This window comes from Myiozetetes cayanensis, unplaced genomic scaffold (assembly GCF_022539395.1).
Source record: "Myiozetetes cayanensis isolate MyiCay16 unplaced genomic scaffold, myiCay2020 scf12, whole genome shotgun sequence".
NCBI classification, from domain to species: domain Eukaryota; kingdom Metazoa; phylum Chordata; class Aves; order Passeriformes; family Tyrannidae; genus Myiozetetes; species Myiozetetes cayanensis.
Window position 1 is genome coordinate 14,283,489 of NW_026086826.1, and position 17,155 is coordinate 14,300,643.

A 17,155-nucleotide genomic window follows, 5' to 3' on the forward strand; every position below is an offset into this window, starting at 1 on the left:
AGTGTTTGCAGTCAGAGTGCAAACAGGAAGAGAACATTGCTGCCCTGCTAAATCAATATTTAACCAACAGCCTACTCTATACAGATATGCAAATATCACACAACTGACTAATTAAAAAGCTCAGGTCTCTGTTATCAGACGTGGACTTGATTAGTACATCACCTCAGATCACCTTCCACAGCTTTGATTAGCAGGGCTGCAAGTCAACCTTAGTCAACCAACCATAAGTCAACCTTATGGTCATGGCTTATCTGGAAAATGAGGACATTTCCTCTCTACTGCAGCTCTGTCACTACCCCCCAGAAGAGGCAGCAGCCTCAATGGGAGCCTTGTTTCCCTCCACAGAGGCACTCTTGAGAGTTTTGATTAAGAAAATATTTCAGAAGACAGAGGGATTTCAGCTGGGTTTTCCTAACATTGAGGCCAAGGAGGCAGGGGGTCAGGGCTCTGCTTATTAGCTCCTCTCCTTCCCTACAGCAAAGTAGTTCGGGTAACTGCAGGAATTCCCCAATGGAAAGGGAGTAATCTTCCTGACAGTCATTTTCCTCCTCGTATCTGCTCCCACGTAACACTAGAGACCTGAGATTACACATCCCATGATGATCCTTTATCCTCACAATTCTAGACGTTCAAATACCTGTAGGGTCAGCTTTGCATCATCTCATATCCTACTGTTCCAATTTTGCTCAGAAAACTTTAGCGTTAAGGCTTTCCCATGTGGTTCTAAAATAGTCAAGTGGTAAATTAAAAAAGAAAACATGGCAAATTAATTATGTAGGATGACATTTTAAAACAAATGTATCATAGTTACATGAAAGTGTAATATCAGCCCTCCCCCCACCCCAAATAACCATCTTTCAGCTGTTGCTAGCTCCAGAATGTGAGACAGCGGCTTCTTATATCAAAATACCCTTTTTCTCTTAATGTAACCCAATACACCTTGGGCTGGGGAAGAAAGTAAAGGGATTAAGATCTGACAGTAGAAATACCAGATGTGTCTCTGGCTTATCAGATTTACAGACTGATTTCATAAAAATCCTGAATATCTGCTGGGATATCTCCCTCTATTTTTAGAAAACATCTGAATAGCTGCAGGTACATTTCTTGTCTGGTGTGTTAACAAACACACAAGTACGTTACACATTTGGGAAAGACAGATGTAAAATCCTCAGATTTCTGAGGATTAAGTCCCCAGTGGCTTAAGCCAACCCCACTACAGCACACCCCACATCATCCCTACCCATCTCTTGAACGCTCCTGTAATAAGCCACTTTGGGAAGCTGAAAAAGTGGGAGAAGTGATTGTGTCAGCTGGGTCAGTGACACAGCCCCAGCAGCATTTGGAAAATCCTATTTAAACCAACAGGAAAGGATTAAAACTCTATGAATGGGCCCAGTCCAGTCCTGAATCCACCTACGTGCATCTCATCCTTAACACTTGGCAGCAAAGAACTGCACAGACCTACCTTTGCATTTCTGCTTTTCCCTGAGGACTACAAACTACAATTCTCGGTTATGACCCGGCCCAGCACTTTGCTATAATGCTTTGGTACAACCATTTATATGTGATTTTGGTGCAAGTCTTGGAACTGTTTCTGCAAGAGCACCTGCATTCATTTCCTCTACCTGGGAAGCAGAGGTCACACCTGAAGGAAGTCCATGCACTCCAAGGACATTTGCTCTCTGAATTCCACCACAGGCTCTGCCCTCTGTTTATAACCTCTTCTACCCGCTGGTGAACAGGAGCTGCTCCTGATGTCACACACAGTTATATGAGGCAGACAACATCTGAGGTCAGTGCAGCAGGGGAGGCTCCTGGCTGTGCCCACGGGGCTCAAGAGGAGCTCTGCCCTGTGAACCACACACAGCCCGAGGCTACTCTTTTGTATAAAAAAAAATTCATTACTGCTTTGATTAAAACAAGTTGTTTTAATCTCCATGTTTCTAGAGTAGGGTAATTCCCATTTTAATCCTGTTCCTTAAGAATCTGTAAAAATCATCAAAAGAATGCACCTTGACCAGATTATGTAAATAATATGAAATATAATAGTATTGATAAGAATACATATAAGGGATAACATATAACAAAAATACCACTGGGGAAATGTCTCATTGAAAGAGGATTTCTAAGACATAAAACGTGTTCTACAAGGTGTTGTCACTAAATTAGCAGCAGATGTTTCATTTAAATAATACCAATATGTTACTGTATTTCAAGTACCTGATTAGATTAACATTATTACAATTTATTAAGTCATTAATTTCCGCTGTCGTAATGTTAAAATATTCAAGTTGACAGAGCAGTACACTGTTGCCCTGAGTTACAGACCCACCCCTCCTGGAGAAAAATCTTACACTTCAAGAGGTGACTACTTACATATTCGGATTGTTACAGACAATGAAAGCTTAATATGTCATTTATCAAAAAACTTGAAATGGAAACATCTTTCAAGTAGTGCTAATTGAGTAGTGATTTGTTTTTTGTTTTTTTTTTAATTATCTAGTTCAAATGTTGGGTCAATCTAGAAATGACAACAGAACACCTCTCAAAAAGCTAAATGTCTTTATGGAATTAATTCACACGTGCAGCCAGTGCAGAGGGATGGCATCAGCTTAGACAGGTTTAAATAATCACTAACTAGGCATAGACAAATTTTGTTCTTAATTCAATTTTTATTTAGAATTTAAATTTATAGTTTAAAAAGTATGCACATTCTGTAGGTATAAAAGTTTAAAAAAATACATTGATTTATTGATAAATGCCTCAGGTTAAATTTACATTTTCATACATTATCATTATATTGCAATAATTGTTTTGCATCTTTTAACACTTATAAAAAATAAATTAATGAGATTGAATAAACCATTGGAACCATGCTAAAATAATTCCTTAGAAAAGAGGGGTGAAGTTTGCCATAACAATTCTTAATTCCTTGCTACTGTAAATAAATAACTCTTCAATTAAGCAGTATAAAGAAGTACAGGTTAGCAAAAAAGCACTTACCCACAGGGTGAATGGAAAGCCATGGCAGGATGCCAAAAATTGTACCGAAAAGATGTAGAATTAATTTCTACCCTGCCAGCTGACAGCAGCTCGGTGTTTGACCTCTCAAAACACCAAAACCTTCTCACCCCCACTCGCCCAAGTTCCCCCTTCCTCGGGGGTGTGTCTGTACCTGTAGAGGACAAGAATGGCTCTGAAATCTCCTTTTAGTTACAGGGACTATCAAAACATCTGTATGTAATTTGGTAACTATTTGATAACTATTTTTAATACATCAAGAACGTGTCTCCTTAACGTGAAATATTTAACTGCTCGCCATAAATGACTATAAGGATGATGTGAGCAGATGGTAACAGCTGAATCTAATAAGGTCCCAGCGAACTGCAATCCCACTGAAACTGCCCAGGAGTGACATCCCTCGACTCATTCCACCTCATGTGACAACTCCGGTTTCCATTTCTGGGAGAATAATTAAAACAAGAAGAACCCAACAACAAGAAGAAAAGACTCAGAGGAAAAAAAGCAATTGCCTTTGTGCAGAACTTGAGTCTTGCCTCTCCAGAGCCACAGCTCCTTTACAGACGGCTCTAACACTTCTAACTACCAGCAGCCAGACAAGGCTACCACAACAAAAATACAGGAAACTCTGGAGAAAAAAAAGAAACGTACTGAAATAGCAATAATAAAAGTAACAGGTTATAGGGACAAACCAAAAATATTTTTTGAGAAGTGAGTACCTTCCAGACTCTTTTATATGTGAAAAAAACCACTGAGGAAGAAACAAACAATGAGAAAAAAAGAAAAAAAAGAGAAAGGGTGGGGTGTGTATGAGAGAGAGTTAATAGTCAACACCTGCAAACTGATGTTCCTGCAATACACAAGGTCATTTACATTAATCATTCACCCCGCCTTCTCTCTGGCCATGTTTCTGTGCATAAATCAAACACTGTGTAACCCTCATCCTGGCATCGCTGAACGTTGTCTTCCTAGAAACGGGGACATTTTGTAATTCTGAGACCTCTCCTTCCAAAGGTGGCTACAGACACATGCACATTTATACATAGATATATACAAACAAGGTTAGAAAAATATTTATTTTTTTGCTTGTTTAAATAATTATTGAAAAGTGTTAATACAGTAATATGTTAATATTTGTACAATTAAAACTTTATATATAAATATTATAGAAAGCATTTTTCATAGCAGCCATTGCATATATAGTAAAACAAGTCTATCTGAAGTCCATGCTGCAAAACTCAGGCCAAGCAGCATTCATCCTCTTCCAAGAGGAATATCTGTACCGGAACCAGGATTTCAGGAACGAGGAGTTCTGCTGCCACTGACAGCAGAGATGTTGCTTTATCTTCTACCAGGTATTGCCCAGACCACCTAAGTGCATAGTGTTTTTAGGGAGGAAATGCCACTATGTGGAATCACTTCACGGTCTCTAAGGTGTCTCCAACACAGATATCAGGACAATGTCTTCTAACAACAAGGCAGAAACATTATGGAATGGCTTAAAATGTGCCGTGGCCTTACCACAAGGTGTTTAGGGGCACCATCACTCCTTACACAGCTGCAGAATCCCAATGAGGGGCATGGAGGCACAATGAGGAGACAAGGTACAGGACAGGATTTAGTAACTCATATTTAGTTTGTTTTTATTGAGTTCCCTTTCTAGATTTCCTATCAGAGTATCAATACTTTCCTGCAGGTCTTTGAGGTTTGCCCTGTGATCCACCGCAGAGTCTATCGCTTGCACTGTCAGGTAGCTCTGGAAGGTGTGCTCTCCAGGGACAGGCTGTGGGTGTCCTTCTGGGGCATCCAACTCCTCGGCTTTGCTGCTCTCATCCCCGCTCTCCGTGTCTTCTGAAGGGACGTCATCGTAGTCTGCTTCGTTCAGGCAGTCCTTGGGATTTAGGAAGTAGTTCTCCCCACAACTACTCCAGTCCCCAGCATAGCGGTTGCTCGATGGGCTGTCTAGACCTGCTGGCCTTGGTCTGAGTACCCCAGACACCTCGGTACCGCTCAGATTCAGCATCTGAGGTCTCTGCCTCTTGGGTCTCAGGTAATTCAGGGAGGATGGGTGCTCAGGAAATGCATTCAGATGTGCTGGTTCTTTGGCAGGGGAGTGATGAACTAGAAGAGAGAAGTTAAACCAGTCAGGACTGAATCCATGCTGCAACAAGAAAAGTCCATGACAGATGCCCACTGTCCTCCCTCCACATCACACACTAACAGCACGCATGAATACATGCAAGCTTACAGCCAACACATTCCACTATTACATTTTTTTCCACTGTTTGATGTAAAAGCATTAGAAAAACTACTGTAAAAGCTCCATTTTGAAGGTTCATGCCAGATTCAAATTGCAGCAGAGAAACTCCCAGAACTCCAATTAAATTCACTGTGTGAGTTAATCACCATCCGGCTCTGGGTCAAAGCACAGCAAACAGCTCAGCTCACATGCTTTGTCCAGGCTAAAGGATAACAGAAAGCAGGCACAGCAAAAGAGGTTGGAACACAACAAAAATACCACCACCAATGAGAAACACCTATAGAAGCTGACAACACACCAAGAGCTGAACTCTTGTGCTTCTCTTCTGCCCTAATGTTCTGCACTATTAAAGCAGCTTGTTTGCATTATTTTTTCTAAGCAGCCACAACCCCATGGCAGATGTACACTCCCACAGGTTGGATGGCAATGTTACCTGAGCTCACCCTTAGACAGCATAAGTTACCAACACGCTCCTCCGCTGTTACCCACTTCCTATGATAAACAGCACGACTATTTTTGCTGACCTGTGCCTGTAGGTATCTGAGCTTCAGAACTTCTTTTGGTTTTATACAGACCACTGCCTCTTGTAATGAGCAGCAGAGACTTTCCATTCCCCTTCAGTGCTGAAAAGGCCATGCATGCAAACCCATGCGGTCCACAATCTGCCCCCCTTCCTTGTCAGACTCCTCACACACAAGCACAAAAGCTTAGTCCTGAACTGTGCCGAGTCCTCTTTCTGGGTCCACATTACAGTTCTTTCCAAGGGATTTTAGTCTTACTTTATGTCTTGCACAGCAACACGCAATAACTCTCACTGCTTTTTCACCCACTTTTACTGTAACAAAAGCCCTTCTGTTTAGACTGTGTTCCATTAAGACAAAGGGCCATGGGTTAACAATAACTTGCCAGTGTTACACAGTCTAACCAAACAAGGACTATTTGTTTTCAGTTGGAAATATACGGAAATTGAAGTATTGCACAACATGTTGATTACCAAGCTATCTCAATCTACAGAAGATTAAATATAAGGGACCAGACTGTGATCCTTCTGTTCAGTCCAAGTGTTCTGTTTACACTGTGTGGTGGTCACCTCAAGTCTTCTGCATTCATATTTTACCTCCCTTTTAGCTTAACTTGCACACTTCTTGCAAGCCAAGGATAGCATTTGGCTTTTTCTTCCAAGTGAAGGAAAACTCTACTACTTACCTTACTCCTACCCTGTTACAGCAGTGCACACTCCTTTGGGCAGAGCTACATCCACTTGCTTTTGTATCCCACAGCAGCCATGCCATAAGCCATCCCCAGGGTTTCCTGATTAGCTCCTGCAGAGTATTTACTGTCCAAATACCTCTTGGTCTCCCTCCTCCTCCACCCACATTTCCCATCTCTCCTGCACAGACTCACTGGCCTGACTGGAAGCTTCTTTTCATTTCTGGTGGTCAGCAACTTTGGGGTTGCCCATCTGCAGCTGACAAAGGAGCAACAGCATCCTTGGTCGCCTCAAACCCATCATGGAGCAGCCCCATATGCCAAACTAACTCTCCTCTTGCTCTCAGGCAGACAAGGTTGAAACCTTGTGAGGCTGCAGTGAGTGGAGCCAACAGCCAGGACACCCCTGACACTGCTGACCCAGTGCATGGTCATTGTGTTACAGCCACAGGTCAGCTGTCACAGGAGGTGAATCCAGGGCACAGCCACCAACAGGTCAGCAGAGTATGGAAAAAATGTAAAAAGCACTGCAAATTATATTGTCCACTAGCAGCTCTTCCAGCTGCCAGCTGATGACACCCTTTCAGCACCTGTACTGAGCTGCTGCATGCAGCTCACATGCTCAGCTGAGTCACTTGTAATGTCTAATGCAAGCAAACTATCATAAATCAAACTTATGGGGGAGAGGGGATATTAGACAACAACACTGAAACTATACTTGTTGGGTCTTTCTCCAGTACATTAGTTGTCTACATTGACTTCTTTCCCAAGCTCACCCTCCCCATTGCTAGGTGACAAAGGCAGATGCAGGGGCTGCCCACACTGCAGCAGCACGCCCTGACTGACACAGACTAAACCCCTCAGATTCAATGCTAAATTGTTTCACAGTATTACCCTCAAACTCTCCCTGTTTAACTAAAAAGCTGCAATACCTTCCTCTGCTCCCAACTCCAGGCAGTGCTTGTGCAAGAAAAGGCTGTGGTTCAGCAGCAATACACAAGAATTCACCACAGGCTGAAACCCAGGGCTCCAGATGTCATCCTGACTATTTCCACTGGCTTATGCCTCTCTGAATACCAGGGGAAACATGAACACTGTGCAGTCAATTCCCATTTGAAAGACAGATGTTAGCAGAAATAGTTACCTTCACTTTATTAGTTTATTAGGAATACTAGAATTTCACCTCCCTTCTTACTGAGAATTGATCCTAAATTGTGCAAGAGCATACAAAGCATTACTTGTATGCTTGAAGAGAATGAGAATCTGGTCTTCAACGATCTTTGTGGGTCCCTTCCAACTCAGGATACTCTATTATATTATATTCTATGACCTTTTAAGTTTTGAAGTGGGACCCAGAAGGTACTTGGGGTGGTTTGGTTTGGGTTTTGTTGTATTTTGTTTTAAAAACATTTTTCCTTATGCATTGCTCTGCAAAAAGAATTAGAAGTTGCAAAGCTCTTACTATAAGGATGTTCTCAACTCTGCCAAATTACAAGGGCAGAAATAAAGTAAGCCCTCGAGTCACAACAGGAGAGCAGAAGAAAAAAAATAAATCTCCAAACTCCCTAATTCAGATGTGGAAACCTTAACATCACTGGGTTTTTTCTACTGCCTTTGCTCACATAAAGTCTTCACCATTTCTTATATTATATGCAAACTCTGCCATCTGGTAAGAAAGCAATTAAACAAACAAAATTCCCATTAAACAAAGTGACTGAACAGAAAGAGTTGATTATGAAACTATCATAATTTCTTTAGATTAACAGGTGATGCCACAGTACCTCATGTTTTAATAATTCCAAAGCTGCTCAGTCCCCCTGTGAATTAACATACATTGTCACACAGTAAAAACACAGCAATGGTTTGAGTTTTTTTCCCTTGATCAGATTCATGAAACAGTACCTGGCCATAACTGGAGTAAATAGTGAAGAACCTCTATGTGCTTTTTGAAGTCCAAGGCACTAGCAAGCTCTTCTGAGTCTGTGAAGACTCTGTTGTTATGGTTGGTTGTCTCCTGCCTCTGGCTCAGTAACACAGGGCCAAAACATACAGCTAAATTCTGGCATGTCATCTTATTTACTTCATGGTAAGAAGCCACCAGTTTCAGGTGATCCAACAGCATCTTCAGGGTAGTCTAAAGAAACAAAATACTGTCAGGAAACAAAACACTAGAGGAAGGTGGTGCTGACATCTTAATGTCACTGCTCTGTAGGGAAAAGATCAAGGCTCACAGCTCTGGTTTTACTACCAACACCCATCAACAGACCACCTAAGTGCTCAATTAGAAAAGCTGTATTTGATTATCACAGAATAGGTCCATTAAGACAGACTTTCTGGTAAAATTCAGCTTGTTTCCTACCTGAACTCAGTTTTATATGGATGACTTTTATCACAGTTTTATCACAGGTGCATCAGGGAGAGAGAAGAAGCTGCAGAAGTATTACAGATGATCCAGGTACATTAGAAAATAAAGAAACCCTTGATATAATGTCAGCATCTGAACAAGGTTCCAGGGAATGTCCAGACACTGTGCAGGCCACTTGCTCAGTCCCTCCCCCCAAAATGGGCTAACTGTGGTTTTCTACAGAGGTGAATTGGGCAGGAAACACTGCACAGCACTTTTACACTGCACAGCATGGGAAGCAAAGGCTTTATTGCACATACATAGGAAAGAGAAATGCATTTATAATTACACAGTGTAATTACAACAGAGAGCTCCACGGAAGTGGAGCAGGACTTCACGCAGGAATAATCACTGATCTAACAATACAAAAGTAGTGACCAAAGCCTTATATTCAGTTTTACAGAGACAATATAAAATGAAAACTAGAATAAATCCAGCAATGCAGACCCTCCAATTTATCACAGCATGGAAGTATTTTCAAAGCCACAGAGAGCATCATATATCCAAGCGAACCATTAAGTCAGATAAACAGGCGTACATATTCTGAGATGTTTTATATCCAGTGTGAAATATCCTTTATTTTCTGAAGTACGCAATTCACCTGAACCTGCTAACATTGCTCACCTTCTCAACATCTGGCAGGCAATCCAGAAGGGCTGCTGTGCGCTCAGAGTCACTTGGGTCATTCTCACAACCATTTGCTGTCATTTTCAAGGGATTTTTCACCATGGCATCCAACACTGCTTCATAGAGCTGCTTGGTTATCAGGGGAGAGGGCAGCTCTCGCAGATAATCCTTTAGGACACCTTCACAAGAGACACAAGAACAGGTCCCTTTAACAAGCTGCAGATTCACTTTCCAGCAATTTTTGGGAGCATTAAGGCATGTCAGCTTCACCCATCCCTCAAGAAAGTCCTTCACATCAGTGACAAGCTTTGCACTCACGAATGAGGGATGGAAGGACAACAGCAAAAGAGCACAGCAAAAGGGGCTGGGGCACAGGGGCTGCTGTGTGTGCAGGAGTGGGGACACCAGGCACAGGGTGAGTATCTCTCCTGGTCTTCTTCATTTTCAGGGTGACCGAGAGGCAAGGAAAGGGCTCTTATCAGTCCATCTCCCATCCGAGCAAAGGAGCTCCTACAAACACCAAAGTCTTCAGTTTGATGACCCCTCATCTTTTATATACACCCAGCAGTTAGTTTTCCTGTTTATTTTCAGCTATAAAATTATGAGCAAACACCACAGTGCCAATGGCACATGCAGTGGAGCACACAGCACCTTCTCACCTACCAAAGCACAAACCAAACAGATGCCCTCATGACAGGGGAAACACCAACTCCCTGCTGCCTCTGGGTACCCTGCACCCCCCAGCACACCACCTGCTTCTGCTGGGACAAATATAATTCACACCCACAGGAGATACTGGCTAAAATACCCAGGCACTGAGCCCTCCTCGTGGCAGAGACACACTGCACTGTTTCCAAAGATGGGATATGCTGGAGATGCAACAACCAGGCAAGTGCCTCATTAACCCCTATTCTTTCCACAAATGCAAACAAACAAAAAGGAATTGAGCGTTTTCATTCTTGTAAGCTGGCTTTGGAGGCTGGCTGATACTTCATTTTGAGAGTGGTTTCAGTGATTGTAAGAATAATAATTAAAAAAACCAAAATATTAAGACTTCTAACAGTAACCTCTGGAAAAGACACAACAGGATGCTATCTAGAAGCAAAGTATCCACTACAACCAACAAAGAAAACTGAAGGGAACAAGCCTGCTTCCCAGGAGCTTTTATTTTCCTTAAAAAAAATGCACATCTACTCCTTTTAGCTAGATCACAACTGAATTTAAATACTTTGTTAAGAAGAAATGGTGGATTAAAAAAAACCTGTTCAAAAGCAGGTACTGTAGATAACAAAGCAGCCTGTCCTCCAAACAGGCAAAGTTGGAAAGGCAGAATATTTTTTAACAGGCACTCCTCATAGCCTTGTAAAATCTCCTGTCACAGTAATTACCACCACACTGTGCTATTTAACAAAGCAACAGTTTTTATTATCTTAGCCTGTATAACCGAGCTGTAAAATGAACTGTACAGGAGTGGGCTTTGTTATGAGGTCTTTTCTGAAAAAATACAGGGAAGGGAAGTTAACATTTTGCCCTTCACTACCATGTTCACATGCAGAATGTAAGTAAGAGTTGGCTTCTACCTGTACAAATATTTCACTTGAAAGAAAACTGCACCTAGCAGTAGTGCAGCTGCTGAGGGGGCGTTGCAGGAGCAGCGCTACCTGAAGCAGCATCTCTCCCCAGAGCTGCCAGACCACCTCCCTCTGCAGCACAGGCATGGGGCAGCCAGACAAAACTTCTGTCTCTGCAGACCTCCACACAGCTCCCAAGAGCTCGCTCCATGCTTAAAATAGGAACATCCCTTCAGGAACAGAAAATATGTGAACAACCATCCACATATTTTCCTGAAAAAGTATTTCCCCTGGTGTTTTGGTGAGGTTTTCTGTTTGTTTTAAAATGAATGCAACTTTCGGACTTCTCCACTTAAGTGGCTAGTTTTTGTTTAATAACTTACTCATATTCCTCCCTCCCCACCAAATACCAAATACTATTTCTTCCCTGGATTTAGAGGCTCATGTTCCATATGTGGATTAGCTGGTTAAAATATTTATGCGATAAATGTGGCAGATGCTGGTGCTGTACAATATGGTTTGGGATGTCTTTCTTTTTTCATAAGCAAAACAGCAGCAAGAGATGCTGACTTCTGTCAAGATTTTTGTTTCAGCTTTGCTTTTTTTGGAGGGAGAGGCTGAAATCAAAATCAGCTTACATTAGGAAATGGCATATTGTAATCAAATCAGCTTATACTGTTGAAACACAGCTGTCTATTAATAATTATTTATCAGGAATTCCTGTAATAGCATCCACAATCATAGGACTACCACCTGCCAAAGGACTTTCTCCTGCTCAGCCCCAAATAGCAGGATGGTTTGGGAGCCATGAATGCCCCTTGACCTTTCTAAATCCTTTTGCTATTCTCTCAGCTAAATTAGCCCTGTAAGAGGCTGCTGTTATTTTTTTCCATGAATCTACGCTTCCCACTGCTGCCAACCCACTAGCACATTCCTCTTGACACAACCACACACAACAAATTTAGACAGAGAGGAGGAATTGCCATCCACTTCATTAATTCCTCATTTTTCTGACCCACTGAACTGTTAACAGTATTGCATGCTTTATGCAGAGATATGAATTCACGTGGATGTGAACAGACACGATGTAACAACACGACTACTGGTCAGTTCCAAAAACTGGCTGCACGCTTCAGTTTGAGCCACGAGCACACTTAATTGTGTGTAAGCCTGTGCCAATCCCAGGAGCATTTCTCAGTCAAGATTTAGTCATTAAATGTTCATTCTTTAGTCCTTGGAGAGCTGTCAAAAAAAAAAATTTAATCTCTTTGGAAAGGAGTGCTACTCAAAGTTCAAAAAGGACATAAGGCAGCACTTCTTTTCAAATCAGCCAAGATTTATGCTGAGGATTCATATTTTATGGAACACATGTTTTGGCTGATAGAATATGAATCATGTGCATCAGTCTCAGTATTAAATAATCAGGGGAAACATTCCCCCTCAACCCAACTCCCTAAGCATAAGCAGTAAATTTTGCAGACTGTTGTACTCCTAGCACAGTGGGTAACTCAGTTGTCAGCAAAAATTGCAGGCTTCTCTATGAATCCAGACCAGACAGTTGGCCATAATTAGAGTGGTGCATTTTGGTCAGTGGAAGCTATGGCTACAAACACTCCTTCCTTCCCTGCTCCCTCCCAACAGGACCCATACGAACACAGGCACTGCAGGCAATTGTACAGCAGAGCTGCAGGGCTACCAGGGGGGAAAGTCCGTTTTTTAAAATGTAATTTCTTAAAACTATTTTTCCCTTGTAAGGAAAGCAGCATGTTAGCAAACTCTTGCAACAGAATGCATACAAAAGCATATCCAGTAGTCTTTCTGTAAAGCAAACACCAAAACTGTACTCTTTTCACTCTTGCAATACAAACTCTGGATGCAAAAACTTATCCTTCAGTAGTACCACCAAGCAAGACCTGCATGGTCACCAGAAGTTCACCTTCAACAATGAGGCTTGCAGCAACGTATACAGAAAAATGTACTTTGATCTTTCAATTTGACCCCCACAGCACAAACTCGTGATGGAAAGATCCGTCAGACCGTGATGCTGCCCTTCCAGGGCTTTGCATTAGCACTGAGCCCTCCTGCAGTTCAGATTTCAGTTTCAGCCAGTTCTGGTTGGTTCTGAGTGTACTACGTACTCAGGAAAATCAAAATGCTTAGAAAATGTTATAGATTTTTTTCCCTATGGATGAGTATTAAATTCCTATACCCCTTCCCCACAATACTCCTGAACCATTTCTACAAATACTGTCTTATTTTAATGATTATTTGTAGCATGGGAGTGCAATGCCATTTTTAGTATTCTAAAATTAAACAAACAAACAAACCAAACAAAATTTTCCAGTACCCCAAAGTTTACATTATTTTACATAAAATTTACAAATTACAGTTTGCCATTTGTCTGCTTACAAGTCAATATCAGACAGCTTTTGCTATTTGGTAGAAAGCAGTTCCCCCTTTTGAAGTGATTTGCAAAAGTCGAGAAAATAGGACTTCAATAATTTCATGGAATAATCTGATCTTAGAAGTTCTCACCACTTTTTCTCATTCATTTATTTGTAAAGAGAAGAAAATTATACAGTTTAAAAGATAACTTATATTGTACCTTTACCATACACCTAGTTTATAAAAGCTGTATACTATCAGAGTGAAAAGGTGATGGGTTAATGGTTGGACCTGATGATCTTAAAGGTCTTTTGCAACCTAAACAATTCTGTGCATCTATAAATACAAGTTTCTGGTGCTGAGAATGCTTGTGATCAACACTGAATCCAACTGTGAAATCAGCCAAGGCAATTAAGGTGAACTGACTAGTTGCACACTCTGAACCAAAAGGTTTATGTAACTCAGTAAATGTCAACCAGTAATATCTTCTGATACACAATGTATATTATAAAATGTAATGAACAAACTTAATTCCCAATACAATGAAATTAAATAAACCACCAAACAAGTGGTTTATTTATACCAAATAGGGTATAACTGCCATACAACTGGATATTGGGTGTTCAACAAAGGGCTTTGGCACAGAAAATTTATATCCCAAGTACTATTGTTACATTTTCTATCCCTTGATATACAGGCAATGAATGCTTCTGACTAATTTGCTGGAGCAACTGGCTTACTCAGTGATGCCTGAAATTAGATCAACTTTAGCTTACATAACAAGTATCAATAGTTATAAAACTGTTCCACTTTTAAGCAAACCAAAAAACTCAACAACTTACTTCAGTTCTGCAGTGCAACTCCTGTGCAGAGATCCATGTAAGGAGCTGACACAGACCCAGACAGGTTTCCCAGGACCTTCTGCTCCTGCACTTCCAGCTCATCTTACCTCTGCCTGGAGCTTGCTGCATAACAGCAAGTAAAGGGGCCACTCCAGGGAGCAGGAGAAAGCTGCTCCTTAATAAGGTTTTTAAAAAAGCAGGGATCAAATGCACTTTCCTGCAGTTCTAATTAGCCTGCCCGAGCTGGGAAATCTGTTTCCCTAACTCCTGTAATCTCCAACACAAATGGGAGAACCAATGATACAAAATGGCCCTCGGGTCACATGGTGTGGAGCCACCAGCACAGTGGAGGTGCCTGATCACACACAAGTTTTTCCAGATCTGCCCCAATACAAACCCATGGCAGAGGTTTAACCAGCTCTGACACCTTAGCTGCTTTCAGATTCCCACTTCCCTCTGTAAGTGGTGGAGCAGTTACTGAAAGCAGTTCCTTCCATGTTCTCCTCCCTGCAAACCACTGCTGCTTCATTCATACTTATGCTTGCCCACAGTTACTGCACTCATTCCCACCCATCTTTCAGCAGTACAAAGCAGCAGTTTAAAGCTTATTAAATTATAACAGAAAACAAGTTCATGTTTTAAAAGGAACATGGAGAACATGGCACAACTCTGTATTAGAAGAAAAGCAAGAAAATGTATTACCTGTTATGACATTAATATCTGGGTACTGGCTTTCACAAAGAGTAACAGCCTTGCTGTCCCTCTCAAAAGCTTCTCGAAGCTCTTTCTTCACTGCTGCTGAGCCACACAACCGGTACAGACCCACCACCTGAAAACAAAACCAAGAGCCCCACATCAGTCCCTTGCCTGCAGAGGGGACTAATAAAGACATCGTGTGGTGTCTCATCCAGAGAGCATAACAAAAGCAACTGTTTGGAAATGCATGATAGGGAAACCCAAACAGTGGAAACCGTCAACATACACAGTATGGGACACTTCACAAGAGACACTGTTAAGTAGTAAATGAATAACACGAATGTTTTCACAACAATGAACATGCTGAGAAGCGGTTTATTGACAGAACATGAGCTTTAAATTAGAATTGTTTAATGTTCGCTTTTACGCAAACTCAGGAAAGAGAAATACAAATGAAACCTGTATTTGCTTCTTGCCCTACTCATTCAGATCATCCTTATTTTTCCTAGAATTGGAACTACAGCAGAAAGAAGTGAGAAGTGTTTAGAGCCTTGTGTAGACAAAATTGCAGTATAACAAAATACAGTTATTAATCCTTAGCAGAAGTCATATAACTGACTCCTTACTAAAAATGAGAAATGTTAGAAAACAATTAAAAAGCCAACACAAAACCAAAATAAACAAAAACATTTTTCCTACAGTATTAAGTTATGTAGTAAGAAATCAAAAATTTTATACCCAACACCAGTTTCAAGAAAATTATGAATACTCCATTATTACACCTATAAAATGTTGTTTTAAAGATGACAATATGCTGAATTCTATGTGTTTCAAATTATATTTAAAGTTTTCTGCAAAACAGGGGTTATTTAATATGCTTAAGGTGATAAGAATGAAACCCACACCACTCTTGAACTGAATGACTAGTTAAATCATGTACCTTCACGCATTCAGATTTTCCATTTTATAAGTATTTTTAATTTTCACTATTTATACAAAGCACTCCTATGGTCTCAAGAAACTAACTCTTAAAAATAGTCATTTTATTTTAATTAACTTTATAGACAGCTGTACTGAGCAGTAAATGACTAGTCCAAAAGTACCACGGGCTCAAGACAAAAAAAACCCAAAACCAAACCAAACAAAAAAATCCCACCTGACTTAGACTATACTGGCTTAAGACCATGTGAATGTAGCTCTGCAAGCAAGAGTATTTGTCTGGTCATATATTAATTCCTTTTAAAATAAATGGAAAGTTACCTAATGGAAGTTGTACTCCCCCTTTCTCAAGACTGAATGTGATCTAGTAGATGCCTAATACAATTTCTTTTAAACTTTTAAAGTTTTCTAATGCCACAACTGAAATTCAGGTGGAGATAACACACCGTGACAGTAGTCTGCAGTCTGTAGAAAAATCAAAAATGTCAGAGAAGCGTGTGGTTAAAAGAAGAAGTTAACAGTACATTTTGCATTTTTGGTTCTCCCTGTGCAAATACAAAATAGATTTCATGCTCAAAAGCACCAGGTACATTCAGATAACTCAGATCCCAATCGCTTCATTTCCAGTGTTGCCTTGATTACCCAATATCATTTGCATGACTAGGTGCTAATAAGCCCAAAATAAAATGCTAAAACCATGGGACATATACATTGGAAAGAATAAAACTCCTCTTCTCCACTACTTAGCACAATGTTAGGAGAAGCATTCACAATAATAATCATACAGTTATTATCAGCAGTGACTTTCAGCAAAAGAACCACACAGAATTACCACCTCTCCGTACAGTTTACGACCTAGATCATAAACAGCAGAGTTAATCTCATCACACCTGGAAGTATATCCAACCTGTCAGCAATTTAAAATAGTAACAGTGGTAGGTGTGACTACTTCTCAATTTCACCTGAGTGAGAACAGGTGTAAAGAGACACCAAGGGCTCACACATGCTCTGGAACAGCATGCAAGAGTCGTCCCAGAAGTTGCAAATTCATTGCCAAGGGGAACATCCAACTTTAGGACTATGCATAGTCCCTCCTAATAGACTTCTTGTCTAGCATCCCTTAACTGGTGATTTGTTTCCATAGCTCATTTCTCATACATATTTTTGGCCGTTAGGTTACATCAACCAGTAAAACTATACT

General features: G+C 40.8%; 1 protein-coding gene across 1 annotated transcript in view; it reads right to left on the bottom strand.

Moving 5' to 3' along the window:
* Positions 1-2,652: 2,652 nt before the first annotated feature.
* The window catches only part of SYDE2 (synapse defective Rho GTPase homolog 2), a 29,269-nt gene continuing 14,766 nt past the window's right edge, over positions 2,653-17,155 (bottom strand). Inside the window, exons 4-7 of the mRNA XM_050307588.1 lie at positions 15,022-15,148; positions 9,519-9,700; positions 8,393-8,624; positions 2,653-5,142 (exon numbers count right to left, since the gene is read on the bottom strand). Coding sequence (XP_050163545.1) covers positions 4,640-5,142; positions 8,393-8,624; positions 9,519-9,700; positions 15,022-15,148 — 1,044 coding nt within the window. The 3' untranslated portion in view covers positions 2,653-4,639. The remainder of the gene's footprint in view (positions 5,143-8,392; positions 8,625-9,518; positions 9,701-15,021; positions 15,149-17,155) is intronic.